This window comes from Athalia rosae, chromosome 7 (genome assembly GCF_917208135.1).
Source record: "Athalia rosae chromosome 7, iyAthRosa1.1, whole genome shotgun sequence".
Classification (NCBI taxonomy): domain Eukaryota; kingdom Metazoa; phylum Arthropoda; class Insecta; order Hymenoptera; family Athaliidae; genus Athalia; species Athalia rosae.
The window spans coordinates 2108131-2132226 of record NC_064032.1 but is presented as its reverse complement, the minus strand read 5'-3'; the positions used below and the strand labels follow the sequence as shown (position 1 = coordinate 2132226).

Here is a 24096-nt window from a genome sequence, read left to right as displayed (position 1 = left end):
TTTCGTTTTGTTGGCGCGGCAGTGACGGCGCGGGCCTTTTCCATCGTTTTAATCTTTTCTCGGGGTAGATTTATTCCGGTGATTTACAGTTTCGGATTCGCACCAGGCGCTGTCAACCGTTGAGACAAAGGCGCCGCTCTCGAATGAGACAGTTCTATTCTCTAGTTCCGCAAAGTCTCTCGCCTTCGGGCGGGAAAAGCGAACAAGGAACCTACACACCCCCCTTTTATCCCCCGAACATCTACCCGCGCTTTCTGCCGCCCCCGCCCCTCGGAAGATCCTTACCCCGAACCCTCACCCCCCCTGCAACGGTATCTGAGATTGTCTCCCATTCTCTCGGCAGACCGATTTTCTAGACTCACTACCTACTATTTCCTCACACACAACTAAATCTCTCTCGCCCATTTTATTCAACCTGCAGTATATATATATAGCTCCTTTTTCTTTCAACATTTCTATATACCTACACAACTTAGAATTTTATATACAACTTGATGCCGCTGCTACTGTTTCTCCTTCTGCTTCTTCAGCTGCAGTTAAAAGAGATTTCGCGCAAAGCGTCAAAGTGCCCAACGTACGTATTCTACGTACAACAGACAATTTTATACAAAAACCAATTTTTTTTGCTTCTTTTTTTTTTTTTATATAAAGCTACATCTTCCGCTGCCTTCATTGCCCAAACTGAAGGGGTAGGTAGGTAATCTCTTTAGGAAGAGCCTGACGTGTATAAATTATTTTATTTTTCTCGGTGTTTTCGCTTTTTGGTTTTCGACGGAGGATCGATGGTGAGCGGAAAGTTCCTCGATCTTAGACGTGTCGCATTTATATTCATCGTGAACTTGGATTGCCGAAGAATAGAGGTAGATAATAGGGTGGGAAAGTAGAGTAAAGTATGACTTTTCGTCCAGGATCAGGAGATAATGGAATAGGGAAATCCTTGGGTCCCGGACTTGGGTCATTCGAGACTACAGGAAGACGCATAGAGAGAAAAAAAAAAAAAGACAAGGAAAAAAAGAAACGGAAAAAACAGGACGAAGAAGAAGTACGGAAGAGGAAGAAGAATAATACCGTACCATCGTACCACTACCCTCAGGTGGTGGTTCGAGGACGAGGGCATCGCACCGACCTTTTTATACCTCAACAATCGATCTCCATAAAATTGCGTAATGCCGCAAAATGAGTTTCCGAGTAACGAAACCGAACGACGAAGATTCGCGCGAGTCAAACCCCCCCCAACCGAGTAGAGAGTCCGTCTCTCTATCCACCCCTAATTCTCCCTGCAAATGCGATTGCTGCCCCCGTACAAATTCCAGTGTCAAATTTTTTCGCGATTTTTGCATCCGGACAAGTTTGTCTCTATTTTATTTTCGGATAGAGATTAATAACGGTGATAATAACACCCGAAATTTGCGTGGGTCCGAAAGCCGGCATTGTCTTATTATGCGCTATCGAAACATTCTATAAATAGGTGTGAATCGTCGTCGCGAAAGCCGCAAGTGTTTTCCCACCCCCTCCCCCCGCGGCGTACACGTCCCGCGATACTTCTGCCCCGTTCCTCGATTTGCCCGGTTTTCCTTCTATACGCTCCTCTTGTCGCCTAATTTAATTTACGCGCACAAAGAGACGCCGACGTTTCCTCAACGTGGGAAGAATAGCTGCTAAAGGTTCCCCTCGCCTATTTCCGTCTCTTTCTCTCATCCAAAATGTACGCGAAATCTCACCTCTTCTACCTCTTATACTTCGATACCTTAGAACGGCCGTTTCCTCGTTTCACAACAACAACCCACTTCTCTACGACCCTCCGCATGGGATTCTTCCGTCGCCGGTACACCGACCTGTACACCCTTACGTCTGGAAGCTGCGAAATATCCACGCGTTTCCGATGCGATTTTACGTTATAAATTCGGCGAAGGGTTTTTCCAAGGTAGCGATTAGAAATTTAACACCGAAATGAAACGAAAATTTCAAACTACGAATCGACGTGATGATTTTCCCTACATTGTGTGAAAATATTTCGCTTTGCCGAGGCACGGAAAAGTTGAGAGGGTAAATTTTCTACACATACATGTGTGGATGACGGGTTATAACGGATAGAGAAAATCTCTGGGGGCAGTTGTAGCGGCAAGAGGAAGGCGGCAGGGGTGGCAGGTCGTCCTAGTAGGAATTGCGTCTATTTATTGATCGCCACGTGCATCGAAATATATTCCTCCGGCACCAGCTCCCTTTGGAGAACCGACGGAGCGACTCGGACTCATCCCCGTTTCCCATTTCCCATTCCCCGCACCCCCCCCCCCTCCCCCCCGTAGCCCCACATCTCGTGTACCGTATAGTAAAACGCGACCTAGACCTTACGTCCCGAGTCATCCGCGAGTTCGTTTTCTTTTTTTGCTTTTTTACCAGGAATGATCGGTGCAGTTCACGAAACGCGTTTTTAGATTCGTTCAGACTCGAAATCTTATAGGTACACGCAGTTTTGTTGAGGTAAAGTTAATCTCGGAGGTGGGCGATAAAAGGATAAGAATAAATTTCGAGACTCGAATTATCATTTTGTTTTTTTCTTCTCGATTTTCGATTTCGGGTTTCATTGCACGGATATAATATCCTCTCGGGTCTATCGGGCGTTGCACATGGCGGTGCTATTAGCTCTTAAGTTAAGCCGGAAATTCGAATCCGGATCCGTACGGCCCCAGCTGCCGAGCGGGAAAGAGCCCTAAGAAAATTTATATCCTCTTTCAACCTCTTTGGAAAAATACGCTAACCCACCGAAAACCCCCAAACTCTGACTTTCCGAGTCAACCCCTTGATCAACCCAACTTCTTCGGTATACTCCACTCTGCGCCACCCCCCTACAAATTCTAACAAAGATTTCCACCTGATTCGTAAATCAAATCGCGATATCGAATATCGTCGGAAAATTGTAACAATTTTTTTATTAACCGTTTCTTTTTTTTCTTCTTCTCTTTTCTTGTCAGAGTAAACATGTCAAGTTTTAAAGCCAGTTGCACCTGTGCACAGAGCCTATATTTAATGAGGGAAACAAATTCTTCAATATTAGGGTAAAATAAGAAGGGGAAGAGAGTTTAGTATAAGGTAGAGTAAGCAAGGCCCCCATAACTTTGCAAAATTAGTTGATGCACGAAACTTTCAAAATATATTATAAACCACCGTATACACGTATCTATATACATATATCTGGGCGTAACACGTGCTCGGTTTGTGAGGCGAAATTTTAAGCGCTCATGAACATGAGAAACTTTTCTAGCGCAGTTACTACTACGAAATAAACTTCGAATAAAAAAAAAAAAAACAATTTTTACACGTTAAATAAATGTAAAAATTGAAAAAACTCCAACTCCAATTATATTGCCTCGATGAAATAAAAATAACTCGTGTATCATCTGACTCGCAACTGTACAACTGCAGACTGATAAAAATTTATACATAGAATAAAAAAAAACCAAAACTTTCATTTCGTTTAATTAGATTCGAAATCCATAACGCGAATGTTCGGAGAAATAGAAGTGCATTTGGTTGATCGCGTGCGGAATTATAAGTGCATCGTCGATATACGACAGGTGGCAATTTCCGTCCCCTTTTCGCAAAATCTATAAACCCCTTCGAGTGTGATATTCTGATATAGTTTTAAATTACAGTTGGAGGATACCGCAGGTATATTCAAAATGTGTAGTAATATCGACGCGCCATAAATAAATAGCCCGTATAAACGTCCCTATCATCTACTTAATCTGTGTACCCCTCGATCATCCGATCACCTCGTAGGTACGACGACAAGCTGGGAAAGTGCTGCTACCGGGTATAACGCGGGTAAGAGTAAATCGAGATGGTATTGCGACCTGCGGGAAGAAACTGCACGGGGTGCAGGTCAAGTTATAAGGGTTCCACGGTATACGTATGAGGTATAGGGTGTATACCTACCTACCGGTAAATTAATTAAATTTCTACCAAGTGTAAGGGAGAGGGAACGAGAGAGAGAGAGAGAGAGAGAGAGAGAGAGAGAGAGAGAAAGAGTGCGGGGTGCTGTGCAGCGAAACGAAGAGAGGAAAACGTGAGTCCCGGTTTCGCAGCTCAGGGGAATATTATGTAATTAAGATATGCACTTCTATTCCCTATATATTCCAACCACCTTTCCCTCGTACCCCTTCCCCCGGACCCTCTTCAACGCGGTGAAGAAGATACCATCCTGACACGATTTACGTCTCGTAGCACACGCCTTTGTCCGTCTAAGCCCCGGCTTAATTGCGACTACACACCCCCTACAACAAACCCCCGACCCCCGGCCCCGATTGCGCTTGGAATCCACATAACAAACTCAAAGATCGAGAACATTGTTTTCGTTCTACTGGCAAATCCACGGGAGAACCGATCCAACGTGGATCAATTTTTAGTTAGTTTACTTTCGGATAATTTGGCATACTTGGTTTCAATTTATGATTAGTTAATATTTTGAGGGGTCGCCGCGACAGATGCAGACGAGGATAATAGAGAAGTGAAACGCAGGATATTAGACGCCGGGATTGAGTGATTTGCGGAGAAATGGATATAGCCGCGTTGTCGCCCTTTTGAACATGGGGATCCCATCCGTTCCCTCGGCACCAAACTACGGTCGAAACGTCCCTCCGTTATGACATCTTCGGAGGGGATGGCAACCCCCGCGGGTCGATCGGTGATCGCTCGATATATTGGTAAAAGTGCGGCTAGTGGGTGTTTCGAATTTTTCTAAAAACTATTCGTGGATGTAATAAACACGCGGGAGAAAATTTCGCGATTTTCGAAATGAGAAAATAACTTGCATCACGAATGCAGTTTGATCTAGCCATTCGTTCGAAGAATGAAATATCGATTTTCCAAAGTATCGCGAGGTTTTCGGTGTCTAGAGTGTATATAGTTGTGCTGATGTCAGCTCAACACCTATTAGATATAAACACACGTTAATTTAATCCCCGTTGGATATAACGACTGAATGTGCTGGAAGCAGAGATAAAGGTAATAATTCCCTCCGTCCTCGGCTCAACAACTTTGTGGTACTTGCAGGCCACATTTTAAATGCGCTACCCGAGTGGTCGGTGGGCAATGGTCAACTCAAGGGGGTCAGGAAATATGCAATATGCGATTAAACCGCAGAGAAAAAAAAAATTAATGAATAAATAGACCTGAAATGCGGCATCAGGCTTTAATAATTATTGTTTATCTCGGAGAACGTGAGGTATTTTCGGGTTTTAAGTAGACGAATATACTATATGAATGCATGTGTGATACGTAACACAATTCAGAGAACAAAAATTCGACGTATTCATCCAATTAGGATAAATTCAATTAATTTGTTCCCCCGGTTCTGTTAGAACCGATGATCTAAAATAATTCGGTTTTCGCGATATCGTTTCGAAATAGCACGTAGGTCGAACGAATTCGACGAATGTACGAACGTAAATTTAAATTGCTCGATCAGTTGGATATTTTAAATACATGAACAACGTGACACAAAATTGCACAATATATGAAAATATTTAATATGGAAATTGATGTTTATTCACTCACCAAGAATTACCGTAAATTTTATCCTTCTCCGCCCTCTGAAGACTTTTTTGCGTAATGCAAGTTGCAGTCCTTTTAGGAGTCCCATTCGTGTGCCCTTCGTTCACCTTTGCACTCCGCTTTACCATGAGTCACTAACTGCGAGCACTTGGCGTCGATACGACAGCGAATGTAATATCTATCGACGATACGATCCTACCAGTCGGGACTCTCAAGCATGACTGAGACCTCAGCTGTTCGAGTAGAGTGACAGGTGACAGAGACGTAAGGTAGGATCAAGCATGTTGACTCACTACAACACAAGAAAATCAAATCTGTCATATTTCTTCATACTTCTCTTAACAGTCATAACAAATGCTACGACTACTCAGGACGTACAATATTGTTCCAAAGAGAATCCCACAGGGGATAAACTTTGCTCCGGTCATTCCGAGTTTACAAACAAGAGGTTGGATCTAACTCACACTGCTACTCGCATGCTTACTTTCTGCATTTCACACGATATTTTCATGAAATAAATGAAGTTGATTCTGAATCAAAAAATACCCTTAATCACCCCCTTCCTCGACTTGTTTTCAGATTTATACTGTACGACGTAAATCCACCGGAGGGCTTTAACCTCCGGCGGGATGTCTACATGAGGGTTGCGATTTTTGTCAAGAATTTATCAGTGAAAGATAAACGCTATGATTGGCACCTGGTCCTGCCTCCTTGGGGTAATGAGCTTACGTATTAATAGATAAAAAATGTGGAGCATTCTCAGTGAAGAACATCATCATTCTTGTCCTCAGGGAACTTGTACCATTGGAGAAGTACAGATGTTGGTTCACAGTCACGGATACCATGGAGCAGATTTTTTGATGTCTCGAGTTTACAAAAATATGTACCTGCAGTAGAACTGCATGACTTCCTCCAAGGTATGATCAGCTGGTTTGCATTAGACCCTACAACTCCCATAGGCACAAAGAATACTTTTTGCTTTTCAGAATATCCTGGGGTAGCCAGGATAGACCGTGTCTACATATTACAGAATGATGAGGACATGTTTAGGACCGGCAAATTTGAGGATAAGAATCAGCTGATTGATTGCAATTTAAATCAGACACCATATTTTCCAACCAGCTCTAACTCGTACACTGGACGATTTTGGGGACACTCTTCCAACATTACTGCAGCTGATGTAAAATGCCTGATCTTTCATGGAACTATGTCAGATTTGAAACAAAATCTGTACCCTGACATTTACAGGTCAATTTAATTGAAACTCATAGCTACCGAATTTGTTAGCGACTTGACATAAAACTTATCTGCAAAATACCCTCACAGCTCCGTGATGTTCGACCACATGGAAATACCACTCCATGATTCTTACGGCAGCAAGGAATACTGGGATGCTAGACGCAGTATGAGATACAGTCATACTCTTTATGAAATAGCTAACGAGTACAGACAAACATACCTCGACTCCAATGACTTGGCAGACCATACAGAACAGCCCCCAGATTGGAGGAAGGAGGTAAGTTTTGTCAAGTTGACGAATAAATAAACAAGTATTCGGTACAAGTTAACATTCTTTTACCTTCAGAGAGAACGACAGGCTTTGGGCGGCCCATACCTATGCGTACATCTAAGACGCCGTGACTTTGTGACTGCCAGAAGAAATACTGTACCTACCATAAAGGGTGCGGCATCACAACTGAACGAGAAGATGAAAGCGCTTAATCTGAGTGTGATTTTTGTAGCCACTGACGCAGAAGATTATGGTAAGATTATCACAGGTGCCTGGTTTGTTTCATTGAATGATGTGGTAAACTTGTTCGAATATTTTCAGAATACAACGAGCTCAAGTCCTACCTGGACAAATATACTGTTTTAAAGTATTCACCATCAAGGAATGTAAGGACTTTGTACAAAGATGGAGGCATTGCTATCATTGATCAAATTATTTGCTCTAAAGCCAGGTAACGCGCCTAATCATTGCTTTAGATGTATGATAAATTTTAATTCCTGAAAAATTACAATTGGTATTCATTTCCCAGATACTTCATAGGGACACACGAGTCGACATTCACATTTCGGATACAAGAGGACAGGGAAATTATGGGGTTCCCATCTGAGACAACCTTCAATCGTCTCTGTGGGAAAAAGGGCAAATGCAATTCAGGGGGTTCATGGAAAATCGTGTGGAGATGAAAAATGAGTTGAGTAGCAATGCAAGAGATCTAATTGCTTAAAGACCTCTATCAAATACTGTTCTGAATTTTACTTTTTTGTTTGATAATAAAGAAACCAATGTATACCTAATGATGGAAGACTTGGTTTCCGAGTCACTACCCTCTCAACCAACAGGTTTTGTGAAGTGAAGAACTTTGATCTTTTGAAGGCGTTTAATTTTAAGATCCGTGGAATTATACAGAGATTGGCGCTACTGGTGGAGCGTCAGGTTTGGTCACCTTAACATCGGATGATGGATAAGCAGGAAGAGTTTCCTCCTTTGGTTCCACAACGGAAACGTTGTCTGGGAGTGGCTTCTTGGGACCAGTCTTGCCAACTGGATCCCATGGCAACATGATTTTCACTTTAATTCCCAGCACCCCTATGGATGAAAGATTTAATTATTACATCTCATCAAATATGTACAATGGGCCAATTGAGAATAGTTTCAATTCTATCCTCACCTTGTCTGAGTAGCACGTGGCGTGTTGCCGTGTCTACATAGTCATTGGTTGGCTCTCCGGAGTGAATCATAAGTCCATCAACAAACTTCATCGACTTAGCACGCTGACCACGCAGTTTGCCACTGACAACTACCTCGCAACCCTTAGCGCCAGATTCCATAATAAAACGGAGTACACCGTAACAAGCACTGTCAATTTAAAGCAATTACGGGAGAGTGGAAAAATCGTATCCAAATTACACCAATATTATAGTACGTATTTCTTGAAAATACATACCGTCTAACAGCAAGACCTCCAATTAGTTTGTATCGCAAGGATTCTGCCTGTGCAATAGCGCAGAGTCCACGTGTGGCTACTTTCTCAGCGTACAACTCTACACTGTGTTCTTTGAAGTTGAACCTCTTCTGAACAACAGAGGTCAATTCTCTTATCCTACGTCCTTTTTCACCAAGGACATTCTGCGTGCGGGTAGCCATAATGATGATTTCAGTACGCGTAGGGGTAACACGTACTTCAACACCAGAGTAACCATCCTCTGCAAGTTCACGAGTCAGAAACTCATTGAGCTCAGCTTTGAAGACTCCGTCTCCCACAAACTGTAATAATTCGAAATTATTGTAGGAACAAGGGATCAAAATTAGATATCACACCTACATTTGTAACTAGTAAATGGAGTGTGTAGGTCGATGTTTACTACGACTGCCTAACCTAACGGAATCGACGTGATCTAAACACGAAAATGCTTGATCCAATAAATCGAAGTAACCACTAGCGAAGCAAAATAAAAAAATATCCAATGTCACAATAGCACGAAATTACGGTAATTCGCGGAGCATTTTCACCGCACAAGTCCAAGTATTGTTATTATTAAATTCACAAGCGGGCGGCGACAGCTGAGAATATCCAGAGCATCCGAACTTTCGACACGACTTTTTCACACGTATATTGAAAAAATATCATAGAATGGGGTTTGTTCTGAATGTATATAGATTTATTTCATGGACCCTAGCATCTTTTACTGTTCTAAATCAACTAACCTTCCGCTTCTTCGAAATCGAACGGGCTGCCATGTTGAGCGCTGTTACGAGAAAGGAGACGGAAAGCGAGAGGTTCGAACTGGAAACGGATGATGAATCCACTGCGTTTGCGTTAGTCAAATCAGAGACTAATCAAGAATTTAAATACGAAAAATCACGGTGCGAAAATCTAACTGGATAGTTTACCACCCTCAAAAAATTCTAACGTAAAAAAATTAGATTGAATCACGTAATTAACCGAGTCTTATCAAGTAATTCTGTGACCGGCTGACAGCTAGTGAGAATTCACGTGTACGTGTTTTCATGCTATCATTCATACACGTAATAATCACATTGACGTTGTCGGACTTGAGAGGCATCGAGAGGAATTCTACTTTTACAATCACCTTAAAGGACTTCAGACATCAATAAGCGCTCCGTGAACGCGCAGCACAGTTACAATAGGAATTACAAAATTTAAATAAATATAGGAATAAGGCGAGCTAATCAGATAACAGTTTTTACCACAGTTTTTACAGATGAAACGCCCGGTGTGCACCGATAAAAATCTGTAGTTATCAGTTATCATACAATGGAGTGGAAAACGTTAATAGGAGTAATCGGTATTGTAAGTTTGTGTTTCTTAGCGATACCGATAAAAATCGAGTCCCCTACAGAGATTCAAGATCTAAAGCTGTTTGAAGAATACGTTGCAAATTTTAACAAATCCTACCGACATAATCCTGCAGAGTATCATGCTCGGTTCGAGAAGTTTCAGGTGGGTAGTGTAATAGATCATTTTTTTCTCTGGGCTAGCTATTTCTTTCTCAGATCCATCATTGTTCAATGCTTACATGATCAATCGAAAACCGGGGAGGATTATGAATTTAATATTTTTATACACAATTCAATATACTTGTGCAGTATGCAACGAAGGAAAGGACTATTATTTTCTAAGAAAACCCAAATGTACTGAAAAAAGTTTCTGGCGGGCACTAAACAAAAGGAATTACAACTGTAATGTGCCAGGGTTCTTGAAATAAGATCATCAAAAGTCATGTAGATCAGTTCCCAGAAAGAAATACTTCCCTCTAATCCTATTTACCCAATATTAAAATTGAGCTTTCTATGCAAGGTATTCATTTTGTGCCTATCTGTTTTTAATTTTGCAAGAATCAAATATCCATTATTGAACTTACTTGCAGTGACTACGTTCAGAGGTATTGTCGATATGTCTTAGCAATGTAGTAGGTAATCTGATGTCATCCTCGTTATTAACATTTTGAGGCTTTCTCAGGAACTCCAACACCTAAAACATTTCATTTCCGATCACAACAGAAATACTGCTCGGTGTACATCCATTGCCTCGAGGTCTTCTCAGAGGAAGACCCCGCTCACTGCGGTGCCCTGAAACATATAGCAAATCAGATTAGTATCGAAATAATGATGAAGCAAAAATTTGTCTTATCCGAGGACTTCATCGACAAAGACCCCGCTCACTAGTAGACCTGCAACATACAGCATTTGAGATTAGTTTGAGATATTCGTGTAAGCCATGTATTTTCTAACTGAAGATCTCTGGCAGGCTAAATCCTCTCACTAGAAGACCTGAAACATTCAGCAAATGAACGTGAGTATATGATGAAAGAAGATGCAAAGTTCGAGTCTGAGCTCTAATCACACACAAACCAGCTGCGAGACTCTCAACTACGCAAACAGATGCATAAAACAATGAGAAAGATTCATTTAACTATGTAATGATAGAGACAAGGAAAAGGAAAAGAAAAGAGTGAAAGCATAGAGAATTGGTGGCATGACGGTCGACGATCCTCTTCCAGATGATGGCTTCAGGCTCAGCATCCCTCCTCGACTCAGTGCTCCACGTTAGCACCGAGACAAGAGAGAGCATGTTGCCCAGTCCCACAATCGCTTGGCTTTACATTTTTTATTTTGAAGCTAAGACTTACAATAAGTTATTCAAGCATAAGTAACTCGACTATTCTAAGCAAGAATCTGAGAATCAATTAACTGACAATGAGCAAGTTTTATAGATCTTGAGACTGGATATAAAAAAGCTATTGGAAAATGTGTGATTTTGGGAACAATGAGTGGTGTTAATAAAAATAATTAATGCCAAATAGTTGCAATTGTGAGACGCTGTGGAACGAATGAGCGCACGCGCTTACAAACTACCTGCCTAACCGAGCACGAGTCCTGCCTACCATTACGCCTATTTACCCCCCAATAAAACGGACGGATCTAATCGAACCCCAAAGTTGAGCCTGACGTTCCCAACTCCCCAGTCTCAACTCGGGGTTTTTATAAATTAAAAGCACACAAATCGCTTGACTCACACACAACACCCGGTCTACCCTTTCCTACCTATTCACCCATATTTAATTTCGATACACATTCTCACCAACACACTTACTCGATCAATCATACAACGTGGTCAGGACTTACTATGATGAGTTTCACTGTAGGGAAGGAACGGGTTAGTACATCCTATCCAAAGTTTGCAAGCTTTGAGTTGATTGTAAAAACATTAATATAGTATCTGAATATCTTATAATCTTTTGCAGAATTAAGCTGCATGTCTCAAGATGACATGTCGACTACGTTAACTCTTGTTTTAGTCAAATGAAAGCAATTACTCAAATATGTTGAATGAAGAACAAGCAAATTAATGAATCCAATTAAGAACTTGAATAGGCAATCTAAGTTATGCAACAGGTTACACAAAAATAAACATTGGTACCGCCATGCCACGCGATAGAAAAGATTGAGGAAAGTTAGACAGCAAATTTAAAGCATGCGACTTGCCAACTCTGCCGAAGTTGAATTTCTTCTTCTGGATTCACTGCATACTGGAGACCCATCCTCTGCATGCCTGCTGCCTCACTGTTCATGAAAATGTCCTCACTGTTTGAGTCTTTGCACATCACACTGCACCACTGGTGTCTTTGTAATTTTAACGCACTACTCGAGTCCACTCACATTTCACCGCACCGCACAGAATCTGTAAATTTTCAGAAATGTCATTAGATAAGTCAACGTACTGTCTCAACCGTTGTTAAATTGGTTCTCGGTTGAACATATATCACAGCCATTGGCAGATGCCAATTATGAAAAAATATCTGACGCCACTCACCACTTTGAGAAACACACTGGAGCGTTGGATCCACTTCTCCAGGATTGTACCGCAAAAATTCATCCACAGTAGCCCACCTATTTGTAGCTTGACCGCTGTTAGCTGGAAAATAAATAAATTTGTTAGTACAGGCCATGGAATTGCGGTCGAACTCGATCTGCGCTTAACACACCTCGACATCGTAGATTTGACTCAAAAATTTCTTATTACTCGGTAACAATAGCACAAAATTTCAACAATATAATGCAAGAAAACAGACGCCTTGTTAACCAGTTCCTTCTTGTTACCAGACTTTCAAACAAATGCGGATGGCGCGTTCTTGGAACTCGCCTCCCCTAACAACCGACCTAGCAACCGATCAACAACTACGAAAAATTTATTTAATTTATTTTATCCCGAATTTTATGCTTTTGCATGTCTCGATATTCCCATGAAACGAGCAAAAATAGGTGCCAACAATGAAAAAAGCTATTACTTCCGAAGAAAAAACGAATCCGCTGTGCTATATTATGACCTACGACGCAAATTCTTTTTCTGACCCATTCGGGGTCCGCACGGCTTGACCGACCCGATACCGCTTTAGAAAAATTCGCTTTTCTACTCACTCAGTGGTCGACAACTGCTCCCTGCTTCTTCTAATGTAACGATAACAGTTGTCGAAGCACTTTGATGCAATAATTCGGCGTCCAACACAAAATATTTCAACAATAAAACTGAATAATGCAGGAGCTACGTCGTTGCTAACTGGCGTCCTTCGCGTCTCTAGACTTTCAAACAAATACAGGTCGCGCGTTCTTGGAACTCGCCTCCCCTAACAACCGACCCAGCAACCGATCAACAACTACGAAAAATTTATTTTATCCCGAATTTTATGCTTCTGGAATATTCGATATTACCATGAAACGAGCACAAATAGGTACCAACAATGAAAAAAGCTATCAATTTTGAAGAAAAAACGAATCCGCTGTGCTATATTATGACCTACGACGCAAATTCTTTTTCTGACCCATGGGGGGTCCGCACGGCTTGGCCGACCCGATACCCCTTTAGAAAAATTCGCTTTTCTACTTACTCAGTGGTCGTCAACTGCTCCCTGCTTCTTCTAATGTAACGATAACAGTTGTCGAAGTACTTTGATGCAATAATTCGGCGTCCAACACAAAATATTTCAACAATAAAACTGAATTATGCAGGAGCTACGTCGTTGCTAACTGGCGTCCTTCGCGTCTCTAGACTTTCGAAGAAATGCGGATCGCGCGCGTCCCTCGTACTCGCCTCCCCTAACAACCGACCTAGCAACCGATCAACGAGTACGAAAAATTTATTTAATTAATTTTATCCCGAATTTTATGCTTTTTTATTTCTCGATATTCCCATGAAACGAGCAAGAATAGGTGCCAACAATGAAAAAAGCTATCAATTTTGAAGACAAACGAATCTGCTGCACTATATTATTAGCTACGACACAAATTCTACATTCGAGATGACTACCTACAATTATACATTCGAGATTTCTACTTACTTATAGGTCCTAGCGGGCTCATGATCATCCCAGTTCGATAATAGTAGTTCTAGCTAAACCATTCGTAATAATACAGCGTCCCTAACAAATAATTCCAACAATAAAACTCAAAATAATCGGACACGTAGTTGCTAGCTGCCGTTTGACCCTCGCTTCCCCACTACTGTTAGGAAACAAATGAAAATTGCTCTCGTGCCCAACCACAGCGCGAGACGCTTCAATTCAAATATAACAAGATTCAAAATTTTTTACAAGCCGTATTATGCCAAATTTTATTCCCCTAATGAACTATTGTAACGCAAGTATGAATGCGATGACAATGATCCACAGAAATCTCTGAGGCACATCGAGCAAATGAATCTTCTTCGAACGTCGAAGGAAAGTGCAAAATACGGCGTTACAGAATTCTCCGATATGTCAGAACAGGAATTTGCAGATTTTCATTTACGTCCGGATATATCCCAGCGGGGATTGTCGCATCTCATTCACGTCCATCATCATATTCATCGTAATGACCATCGAGATGAAGACATGAATATGCATGATCATCTCGCAAACAGAGTAAAACGCTCCACGGTCAAAATTCCTGATAAATTTGACTGGAGATCGAAAGGATTCGTAACACCCGTTCGTAGCCAACGAAACTGTGGAGCCTGCTGGGCTTTCAGTACCGTCGAAGTTGCCGAAACTATGTTCGCTATTAGAAATAATGGTACCCTCAAATCACTCAGCGTTCAAGAGGTGCGAAAAAAATTGCTGAATAAACTTGCTCCCTTATTTCGTCCTGATTTTACAATAATTTCCTTGTATTTATAATTTGAGATGATCGATTGTGCCGGGCATGGTAATTTCGGTTGCAACGGCGGTGATATTTGCAGTCTTCTAATGTGGCTGACGACGAATAAGGTCAAAATTCAGTTCGAATCCGCATATCCCATGACGTGGAAAACCGACACATGCAAAGTAACTGGCAAGTACGTATTGTTCATACGTACGTAACTAATTCACTACGGATTAATCAAAATAAATATCGCACGGGTTGATATCTCCGTTATAATTTTCAGAGAAAGTTCATCAGGCGAGTTGATTTCGGGTGTACAAGTGACGGAGTTCACGTGTGATAAGTGAGTGAATATAATTGGAAAGAAAAATGAAGTCTTCAAGCGATTTACTCACAGACAGAAATTCAAAGATACTTCTCGTCGGCTAAAATGCTCCATTTACAATCCCATACAGACGCGTTGTTTTTATTCTAAGCACGTCTCGTTGTCGATTACATAAACTCACGAGCCCGGATTTTTGAGCCCCATTCAAGGTGCAGTTTCCCCATCTTTCAGCATTTATGACGTAATAGCGTCATGCAGGATGGACTTAATCTCCTAAAACAAGGCCACAGCTGTACTTGTTACTTTACCGCCTCTGCTAACGTGACGATATACGATACAAGCTGAAGAGAAAAGAAAAACGAAACTAACTAGGAACAGTTTTGTACAGATAATAATGACAAAAGCCTATATTTCACTGTTACATAGTTTCGTGGATGCTGAAGATGTACTGATGGAAACTTTGGCGAACCATGGACCGGTTGCAGCAGCTGTAAACGCACTTTCGTGGCAGAATTACTTGGGTGGGATAATCCAGTATCACTGCGACGGTGATTTTAGGAGTTTAAATCACGCTGTGGAAATTGTTGGCTACGACAAAACCGGCGTGGTTCCTTTTTACATCGTTAGGAATTCGTGGGGACCGCATTTCGGAGACAACGGTTACCTCTACGTTGCTGCGAACGGAAATTTATGCGGTAGGTTGAGATTTTTATTTAATATTTGAAATTTTGTTTATCTGTTTTTCACACTATAATCTATAATCGTAATGATCTCTCTTGCTCCAGGTATCGCCAATCAAGTCTCATCCCTGAACGTCGCTTGAGCCATATGGCCTACTCGATAATGTAATCTCTGTAACGGAGTCATCGTTCTCCGAATAAAGCGAAGGAATCGAATGCTATGATAAATAGTTTCGTATAACACTTTAATTAGTTGAATATCAAACATTGGAGGCTGTTAAATTCTATTTTTATAAGTACAATGTTCATATCATGCGGTGATTAGTAAATACAGCGTTAATAATTGGAGAACCCGTATTCCTAGTTAAGTTTGCGCACCTATTGTAACTTTTCTACTAGGCAACAATCATCTAGCATAAACAATGTACATTTGTATACATAACGTTAGACAGTGTTAAGCACGCCATTGTTATTACATAAAACAATTACACAAAGTATCCACATATTTCATAAATTTTTTAACCGATTACTCGCGATATTAATTCGATTTTCTTATCAGATTTCGAATGTAGGTAGGTTTTTTTTTTTTAAGAATATTAATGAAATTTCTTATAAGCAATAAATTATATAGTATACTATGCAACTATTTACATGAATCATTTTCTCGTCTTACTTTTCATTTAAAATATTTGGAAAATTTTCTTCACTGTGGACGGCGATCTACATTGCAGTTGGTAATCGAATTCATCTGGTTTTCTTTCCTTTTTTTTTTTAACTTTGTTTTACAATAAAGCGCATAGAAAACGCTTTACATCGATGCCTCGGCCGAACTTTCCAAAATGTTCTGATCATCTTCAGTGCTCCAGCCGCATCCCCAGGCAACCGAAAGCTTCACTTTCATATCTCTGCTGAGTGGAGGAATCAAGTTACGAGGAATCAAAAATGTCGAAAGGTTGAACAGATCCAGGAACACCTTGTAACGATCGCTGAAATGTAAACATACGTTCCAAACTTCCAATACAATAGTCAGGATTCAATAAATTAATCAAATTCCTCACCTCAAAGTCGATCTCAGGTATTGATACCCGGAAGAACCGCCAGTTCCAAGCTGCTGCGAGCCGATCATCCGCTGGACCATTATCACGTGATTATCTGATGTCAAATCGTTGATTAAATAAATGAAAATAATGAATGGAGTTGAGCGTTGATTATCACGATTGTAATTTTGGTTATCAGAGAACTCACATCGCCATTTGGTGATCAAGGAATCGATGTCCATAAGCAGTGTTAGTATCTGATGAGGCTGACTGAACCTTGGCTCATCTCTGTACAGCGTTATCATAACGGCACCTTGAAGAGCGGCGTGAGTAAATCGGCGTTCTCCTCTGGATACGAGAGCCTCGTGTTGTACCTCATTGAATATAGTTTCAAAAACAGCCCTGCGAGAAGAGACGTCCGCCAAACGGTGCTTCCGTACCTGTTCCTTCTTCTCTTTCTATGTAGAGTATTCAATTACATAATGAGCGTACACATAGGAAGTAAATATGTAAAGTAGATGTGAAAAATAGGAAAAAAAGAAGATCTAATATAAACTCGCAGTTGAACGGACAATTTCCCGATCCGTCTCTCCGTGTTCCCTTCAGCACCCTGTCCCTTGTCCCTCCGATTCAATTTTATTACGCGACCGACGTATGCGGTTTACCGCAAAACCGCGGCGGCGCAAACTTGAGTTACGTATGAACATATATTATATGTTCGTACGTAGTATAATGATATCGAGGGGCAATGAGCCACACTGGATTGGGAATCAAGTGTATGTCGCATCTTATACTCGTATGATCTAGATTCTATTCCATACGCATAGATTATACGTTGATCTGAATATCTCACCTTGGCCTGGGCCTCCTGTTCGGCTAACATCTCTTCGACAACTCTCGTATACTTTCCCCAAAAGTCAAAATTATGGGGTTCGAGACCCGGCGTCCTCTCAAGCCACCTCTGTACCAGACAGCTCAGACTCGGTTCGCTCTCAGCATCCCCGAGAGCCCTCATAGCTTCCGGATCTCTGCCGAAAACTCTCGTGTAACTCTGGTTGTATTTTACCCTGTGCTCCTGAAGCAAACCCAATTTGTTCTCCAACAGACGAAACTGAAGCGATTGGAAACCGGAAGCCGGGCAGAGATAATCGCGAAAAGCCATAAAATCCAGAGGTGTCATTGTCTCAAGGATCATGACCTGGTCCACCAGAAGCTGGAAATAAACATCACAGCGTTTCTTTCACGATGATTTTTTTTCTCGTCTTTTTCGCTTCGAATTTTAAATTCCCATTCTTGCAGACCGTCTAATCTCGTATGTGGTATAAACTTTGCTCGATACACCTTGGATTTTCATTAACAAGGATGGACGTATAGAGAATACACGAGTAACCATATCGATCCAAATAAAGTAGCCGACGACCAGGGATGTCACGGACGAGTCCAATATATTTCTTTGGCTTCCGTAAGCGGAGACTCACTCTCCTGTTCACGCATTGACTTCACCAAATTATCCGCTATACGCGATAATGCACCTCGTTCTGCAGGCTGTACAAAATTTTTTAAATTCGTCTCATCTCCTTTCGAATAATCTTTGTCGGATTTATCGATTTTCAGAGCAATACCACGCCGGGATCGACGTTCCTCTATCTCGGAGGAGGAGAAAAAGAATAAAATCAAAAATATTGGCACGAAATCGACTTTGCTCTGCGCTTATTCTTTGACCGAAAATTCTCTGTAAAATTGCAAAATATTCGATGGCATTCGATCGGAACGAAGACAATCGGCATAAGTTCAGTTATAAAGTCGATCGAGGTGTGAGAACCGCATCGGGCGTTCGTTTGTAGGGACAAATGGGATGTCCGCTCGAGGTCGATGAAGTAAGTCGAGCCGACCTGAGGGAACTCGACACTGGTCATGATGGTGAGATTTACAACCGAACAGAAGTACACGAGTAGACGTAAAAAGCAAAAAAGAAATAACGTAACTCAAACTAACGAATGTGAGAAAAAAATCTTCGATCAGAGTTTCATATCCCTATGATACGCGTATATAGAACAAGAATTATGCAAGGTAGCCGGTTGGCTGGAATGCAACGGATGATGTAGTAAAATCTCAATGGCACATAATACGTATCTACATCACATAGCGTCAACGACGATTTGTTGACTCATATATTTGTCTTTTTCTTTTTCTTCAATAAAAAATTATACAATAATAACTCTGCGGAGCTGTCGGCGGCGCAACCCTGATAAATCAAGGAGGATCGAGTGCCGCGTCTATATCAATAGATTAGCCAGATGGAGTAAAAAGAAACGAAAAAGAAGAGAAAAAAAAAAAAAAAATTTGCTATGTACGCAAACATCACCGCAAGTTCAAGTTGCTCAATCGACTCGCGGCTATAGTAAAATTACGCAACACGTAACAAGATATTTCCCATTATTCGTAAACAATTAGGGAGGTGTAGTACAATAGTATCAACTTGAAGTGAAAAAAAGAATAAAAGAAAGAAACCGAAAATCTCTTTGCCCACCTAGCGGGTATTTGTACCTTGTACACTATGGGCCGACTAATTGACCCAGTTTAATTTTTTTCCACGCGCCGTTCGCCGCACGCGGATTGCGGATCGCAGATCGACCGCAGGCGTAATAGATCGCGTTATAGGCTTCGTGTATATCCTAAATATAGTGCGAAATCTAATACTTCCGTGATGATCGCAGTGACGTAGAGATAATTGGATTACCCATCCGTGAACACCTAATAGGTCGTTCACCCTCCTTCGGAAGGATACCCTGATGATGCTAATGCCGTACCTCCGCCACTGTCATTGTCAACGAGGGATTATTTGCCTCGCACCTACATATTTTTCGCCCCCGTCAGCCCCACGTTTGTGTCGGAGACACGAATAGAAAATACGCTTTTGCATTTTGAAAGTGTGAGTTCAATCCAGCGTGTACGGTTCGTGTGTATGTGAAAAAATATAAATGCCACGGAGAAGCCCGTACGCGTGATCGTCGAGATCAGTAGAATTTACACGATTTTCTGTATCACTGATTTCCGGCTGCCTAATTTTTGCTGATTTTTCTTATTTCACGAGTAAATCTTGTTACGCGGGGCTCCATACGCGGAAGTATAATCGGAACGGTTGTTTGTACATACGAATATATTGGCTACTCACTTTTAGTATCAGAACAATTCGATTCAATCTCTTCAATATTTCCAGCGTCCTCGACTCGTCCAGACCCTGCGTGTGAAAAACCAAACTACTAGGTTCACAAATTCTTCGATCAAATATATTATTATCGATCCGTAATCCAACTGATTGATAATCACCTCGGTATTGAAGAGCGCCCTTACGGAGTCCAGCTCGAATATGATTTGCTTAAACCAAAGTTCGTAGGCTGTAACAAAAAAAATAAAACAAGAAATCAACGTTCGTCGATGTGATCGAAGAAGAAAAAAATCTGATCAATCTTTACCTTGATGAGTAACGATGAATAGATGCTCATCGTGAACTGCCTCATTCCCGTATTGAGCGCTCAGCATCCGTTGAGCGGATAATATTTTATCAAGCCGAAGGTATTCGCCATAAAGCATTCCTGGACCTTCGGTTAACTGATCGCCTTCCTGGCTGTGGTCTTCTCTGGATGAAAAAAAAAAGTTATTCGAACCTTTTCATTGCATCCTGAAATTCATGATCCTTTCATTCTTTCGACGGTTTTTGCGGTAAGAAACTTTCGCTCCTACGTTACGCGTATTTTTTTTTTTTTCTTTTAATTTTTAAGTCGCTACAGGTGCACGTTGACTTATGAATTTTGGATCGTGATCATTTTCAGAACGTGCGCGTGAGGATATAACATTGCGACCTAATGACCCTCCGGATGCACGATCAACACGTAATTATCGCTTCTCTTTATTCGCGTCATCTGCTCACATAATTGCTCACATAATTGCTCAGATGTTGTTTGCAAAACAGAAAATTCGTGGGCTCTAATTAACGCTCTTAAAGTTCGTGCTTATCGCGTCTTCACAAATTGACCTATGACAGTGTGAAATAAACAAATTCAAATTTGTAAGAAATTTGTCGTTAAAGTAATTACAATTTTATGAACACTCGAGCAAATTTTTCTCAACCGACACGCGCACTTTTTTTTTTCAAATATATACATGTAAAAATTTATTGTTAGAATTCGACAAGATTTTAATTACTGACCCTCCGTTTCTCATCGGACACGCCATATTGCTAAGAATAAATTACTTGTTTAACGTTCACCAGGGCCTGCAGGAGCTGAAAAAAAAAAAAAATATTATTACGTAAATTATCATTAAGCAATATAGTTGAATATGTGAGAACGTGAGAATGCATATCGATACTTGATTGAAAAACACACAAAAAAAAGTAAATCAATCTGCGTTGTTTATAATCAATGGAAATTGTAAATTCAAGTTACTACAATATATGCGTTGGATGTAATAAATGTTTGATTATATACTTGTTTATTCGAAAAGCGGAAGTGAATGAATGATCTCGATTTGTTGGCGGTCCCTCTGCGACTGACACGTGAGCTCGGAGAAGCCATGGTTTGACTCCCTTTATAGGCAAGGAACCTCAGAGGAGAGAAATATCGTTGCATGCCATCGACTTGGCCTTTCGTAAGTCCCTATACATCATACTTTGAGATACACATACCTACATACCTTATTATACAACCAACATCAATTTGTTTAATTGTATAGAATTCCAATACAGAGAAAATATCGCGAAAAATACGTTATCTCCGAACATAGTCGACATTTATTTGAATTGCACAAGTATCACGGTCTACAGTAGATGGATGAAAAAATTTTACACGCATTTTAACTACGATATCAATTCATAAACAAAAATTACGTATATTATCACAGGCATGTTTATTGTATGCAGCATTGAAATTGATCATTTCCATCTAATCCGAATCGATCACCAGGATTTTTTTGATCACGCATTCAAAATTTTACCCGATGAATTGCTCTTGTCATTATTACTATCAACATTGATTATTATAATAATAACGACAACGGTGATAATGTTTATAATTATGATAATGTGACCTCTAATATCATGTGGACTATACGTATTGCATCATTCAAATGATTGTTGTTTGCTGAATTTATTGTTAGTTTCGACATGTGTTACCTACGATTATTGGTGGTAGATTTTTACCACTAGAAGGAGAAGGGAAGACTGTGACATGTAAACCAGAATTCCTGATATTCAGATTAAAAAAACCAACTGACGACAGTATTGAGAACATGGATTGGATTACAATAGTTCATTAGACGAGTTGAATTCAGGATAATATTTTTACCACGTATCGGCCTGATGTTAAAACCGTTGTCAAACATCCCGCGATTCACTTGTAAACGACAATAATAGTATGTTATTCTAATTTTTTAATATTTTATGATGGCTCGTTGAAAATTTCAAATCTCTTTATATGAATACTTGAATTCAAACTTGGCCGCCAACCTTTCGCGATGTGATTGGGCCAGGAAAACAATCGACTCTACGCGTGATCATTAGTTCTCGAAGGTTCGAGGTGAACGGCGGTAAGCAACTACGCGTCTGATTATTTTAGAAGTTTTTTTCGTTGAAATATTTCGGAAGAAATACTGTATTGTTACGAATTTTCTATCTACGACTCGTTCCATTGAATTGGGACAAGTGTGGACCCGCTGGTGACCTTTGAGTAAGTAGAAATCTCGAATGTATAATTGTAGGTAGTCATCTCGAATGTAGAATTTGTGTCGTAGCTAATAATATAGTGCAGCAGATTCATTTTTTCTTCGGAAGTAATGGCTTTTTTCATTGTTGGCACCTATTCTTGCTCGTTTCATGGGAATATCGAGAAATAAAAAAGCATAAAATTCGGGATAAAATTAATTTTTCGTACTTGTTGATCGGTTGCTAGGTCGGTTGTTAGGGGAGGCAAGTACGAGGGACGCGCGCGATCCGCATTTCTTCGAAAGTCTAGAGACGCGAAGGACGCCAGTTAGCAACGACATAGCTCCTGCATAATTCAGTTTTATTGTTGAAATATTTTGTGTTGGACGCCGAATTATTGCATCAAAGTACTTCGACAACTGTTATCGTTACATTAGAAGAAGCAGGGAGCAGTTGACGACCACTGAGTGAGTAGAAAAGCGAATTTTTCTAAAGGGGTATCGGGTCGGCCAAGCCGTGCGGACCCCCCATGGGTCAGAAAAAGAATTTGCGTCGTAGGTCATAATATAGCACAGCGGATTCGTTTTTTCTTCAAAATTGATAGCTTTTTTCATTGTTGGTACCTATTTGTGCTCGTTTCATGGTAATATCGAATATTCCAGAAGCATAAAATTCGGGATAAAATAAATTTTTCGTAGTTGTTGATCGGTTGCTGGGTCGGTTGTTAGGGGAGGCGAGTTCCAAGAACGCGCGACCCGTATTTGTTTGAAAGTCTAGAGACGCGAAGGACGCCAGTTAGCAACGACATAGCTCCTGCATTATTCAGTTTTATTGTTGAAATATTTTGTGTTGGACGCCGAATTATTGCATCAAAGTGCTTCGACAACTGTTATCGTTACATTAGAAGAAGCAGGGAGCAGTTGACGACCACTGAGTGAGTAGAAAAGCGAATTTTTCTAAAGGGGTATCGGGTCGGCCACGCCGTGCGGACCCCCCATGGGTCAGAAAAAGAATTTGCGTCGTAGGTCATAATATAGCACAGCAGATTCGTTTTTTCTTCGGAAGTAATAGCTTTTTTCATTGTTGGCACCTATTTTTGCTCGTTTCATGGGAATATCGAGTATTCCAGAAGCATAAAATTCGGGATAAAATAAATTAAATAAATTTTTCGTAGTTGTTGATCGGTTGCTAGGTCGGTTGTTAGGGGAGGCGAGTTCCAAGAACGCGCCAGCCGCATTTGTTTGAAAGTCCGGTAACAAGAAGGAACTGGTTAACAAGGCGTCTGTTTTCTTGCATTATATTGTTGAAATTTTGTGCTATTGTTACCGAGTAATGAGCAATTTTTGAGTCAAATCTACGATGTCGAGGTGTGTTAAGCGCAGATCGAGTTCGACCGCAATTCCATGGCCTGTACTAACAAATTTATTTATTTTCCAGCTAACAGCGGTCAAGCTACAAATAGGTGGGCTACTGTGGATGAATTTTTGCGGTACAATCCTGGAGAAGTGGATCCAACGCTCCAGTGTGTTTCTCAAAGTGGTGAGTGGCGTCAGATATTTCTTCATAATTGGCATCTGCCAATGGCTGTGATATATGTTCAACCGAGAACCAATTTAACAACGGTTGAGACAGTACGTTGACTTATCTAATGA

The 24096-nt window shown here is 40.8% G+C and overlaps 5 protein-coding genes and 1 long non-coding RNA gene across 12 annotated transcripts in view; 3 read left to right on the top strand and 3 right to left on the bottom strand.

Annotated features, from left to right (window-relative positions):
* The first annotated feature begins 5693 nt into the window (after window positions 1–5693).
* LOC105689233 (GDP-fucose protein O-fucosyltransferase 2) lies at window positions 5694–7857 on the top strand. Of its 3 annotated transcripts, XM_020854173.2 has the most exons (9): window positions 5804–5822; window positions 5899–6001; window positions 6133–6269; window positions 6345–6470; window positions 6540–6801; window positions 6880–7069; window positions 7139–7316; window positions 7385–7514; window positions 7593–7857. In XM_020854173.2, exons 3-9 carry the CDS (start codon window positions 6191–6193, stop codon window positions 7744–7746), a joined length of 1119 nt encoding a protein of 372 aa, XP_020709832.2. In that variant the 5' UTR covers window positions 5804–5822; window positions 5899–6001; window positions 6133–6190; the 3' UTR covers window positions 7747–7857. The 3 variants fall into 3 exon arrangements, with proteins under 3 accessions (XP_048513766.1, XP_012261534.2, XP_020709832.2); XM_048657809.1 differs by lacking the exon at window positions 5899–6001 and having other exon boundaries at window positions 5694–5822; XM_012406111.3 differs by having other exon boundaries at window positions 5709–6001.
* Window positions 7858–7926: 69 nt separating this feature from the next.
* On the bottom strand, window positions 7927–9387 carry LOC105689236 (40S ribosomal protein S3-A). The gene is made up of 4 exons (XM_012406114.3): window positions 9269–9387; window positions 8508–8827; window positions 8232–8419; window positions 7927–8149 (listed from the first exon to the last, which is right to left on the bottom strand). Exons 1-4 carry the CDS (start codon window positions 9299–9301, stop codon window positions 7962–7964), a joined length of 729 nt encoding a protein of 242 aa, XP_012261537.1. The 5' UTR covers window positions 9302–9387; the 3' UTR covers window positions 7927–7961.
* Window positions 9388–9398: 11 nt separating this feature from the next.
* Window positions 9399–16228, top strand: LOC105689235 (cathepsin O-like). The gene is made up of 6 exons (XM_025745937.2): window positions 9399–10025; window positions 14251–14661; window positions 14743–14894; window positions 14985–15044; window positions 15453–15721; window positions 15812–16228. Exons 1-6 carry the CDS (start codon window positions 9840–9842, stop codon window positions 15847–15849), a joined length of 1116 nt encoding a protein of 371 aa, XP_025601722.2. The 5' UTR covers window positions 9399–9839; the 3' UTR covers window positions 15850–16228.
* Window positions 11366–13894, bottom strand: LOC125501621. Its single transcript, XR_007279216.1, has 3 exons — window positions 13471–13894; window positions 12399–12500; window positions 11366–12266 (listed from the first exon to the last, which is right to left on the bottom strand). It is a non-coding gene; the product is annotated as an uncharacterized LOC125501621 (long non-coding RNA).
* On the bottom strand, window positions 15935–21373 carry LOC105689234 (tryptophan 2,3-dioxygenase). Its single transcript, XM_012406112.4, has 9 exons — window positions 21234–21373; window positions 20954–21028; window positions 20220–20383; window positions 20074–20141; window positions 19919–19984; window positions 17597–17956; window positions 16952–17201; window positions 16765–16858; window positions 15935–16692 (listed from the first exon to the last, which is right to left on the bottom strand). The coding sequence occupies exons 2-9, from the start codon at window positions 20977–20979 to the stop codon at window positions 16515–16517; spliced, it is 1206 nt and encodes a 401-aa protein (XP_012261535.1). The 5' UTR covers window positions 20980–21028; window positions 21234–21373; the 3' UTR covers window positions 15935–16514.
* LOC110116774 (MTRF1L release factor glutamine methyltransferase) overlaps window positions 21261–24096 on the top strand; it is a 20152-nt gene continuing 17316 nt past the window's right edge. The window contains exons 1-2 of one of the 5 annotated variants that reach the window (XM_048657826.1): window positions 21261–21393; window positions 23882–23983. The gene's annotated coding sequence lies outside the window, so the exon portion shown is untranslated. Of the gene's footprint in view, window positions 21394–21535; window positions 22470–22763; window positions 22912–23238; window positions 23379–23792; window positions 23812–23881; window positions 23984–24096 lie in introns of those variants that run through there. The other 4 variants (XM_048657823.1, XM_048657825.1, XM_048657824.1 and 1 more) reach the window with 4 other exon arrangements.

Coding starts and splice junctions, on each gene's coding strand:
- LOC105689233 (XM_012406111.3), top strand. CDS start 5,835: ATGTTGACTCACTACAACACAAGAAAATCAAATCTGTCATATTTCTTC. Junction 6,002..6,132: donor TCCGAGTTTACAAACAAGAG/GTTGGATCTAAC, acceptor ACTTGTTTTCAG/ATTTATACTGTACGACGTAA. Junction 6,802..6,879: donor CTGTACCCTGACATTTACAG/GTCAATTTAATT, acceptor ATACCCTCACAG/CTCCGTGATGTTCGACCACA.
- LOC105689236 (XM_012406114.3), bottom strand. CDS start 9,301: ATGGCAGCCCGTTCGATTTCGAAGAAGCGGAAG. Junction 8,828..9,268: donor CGATTTCGAAGAAGCGGAAG/GTTAGTTGATTT, acceptor GAATTATTACAG/TTTGTGGGAGACGGAGTCTT. Junction 8,150..8,231: donor CCACGTGCTACTCAGACAAG/GTGAGGATAGAA, acceptor TTTCATCCATAG/GGGTGCTGGGAATTAAAGTG.
- LOC105689235 (XM_025745937.2), top strand. CDS start 9,840: ATGGAGTGGAAAACGTTAATAGGAGTAATCGGTATTGTAAGTTTGTGT. Junction 14,662..14,742: donor AATCACTCAGCGTTCAAGAG/GTGCGAAAAAAA, acceptor TTATAATTTGAG/ATGATCGATTGTGCCGGGCA. Junction 14,895..14,984: donor ACATGCAAAGTAACTGGCAA/GTACGTATTGTT, acceptor TATAATTTTCAG/AGAAAGTTCATCAGGCGAGT.
- LOC105689234 (XM_012406112.4), bottom strand. CDS start 20,979: ATGGCGTGTCCGATGAGAAACGGAGG. Junction 20,384..20,953: donor TGTCCGATGAGAAACGGAGG/GTCAGTAATTAA, acceptor TTTTTCATCCAG/AGAAGACCACAGCCAGGAAG. Junction 19,985..20,073: donor GGGCGCTCTTCAATACCGAG/GTGATTATCAAT, acceptor TTTCACACGCAG/GGTCTGGACGAGTCGAGGAC.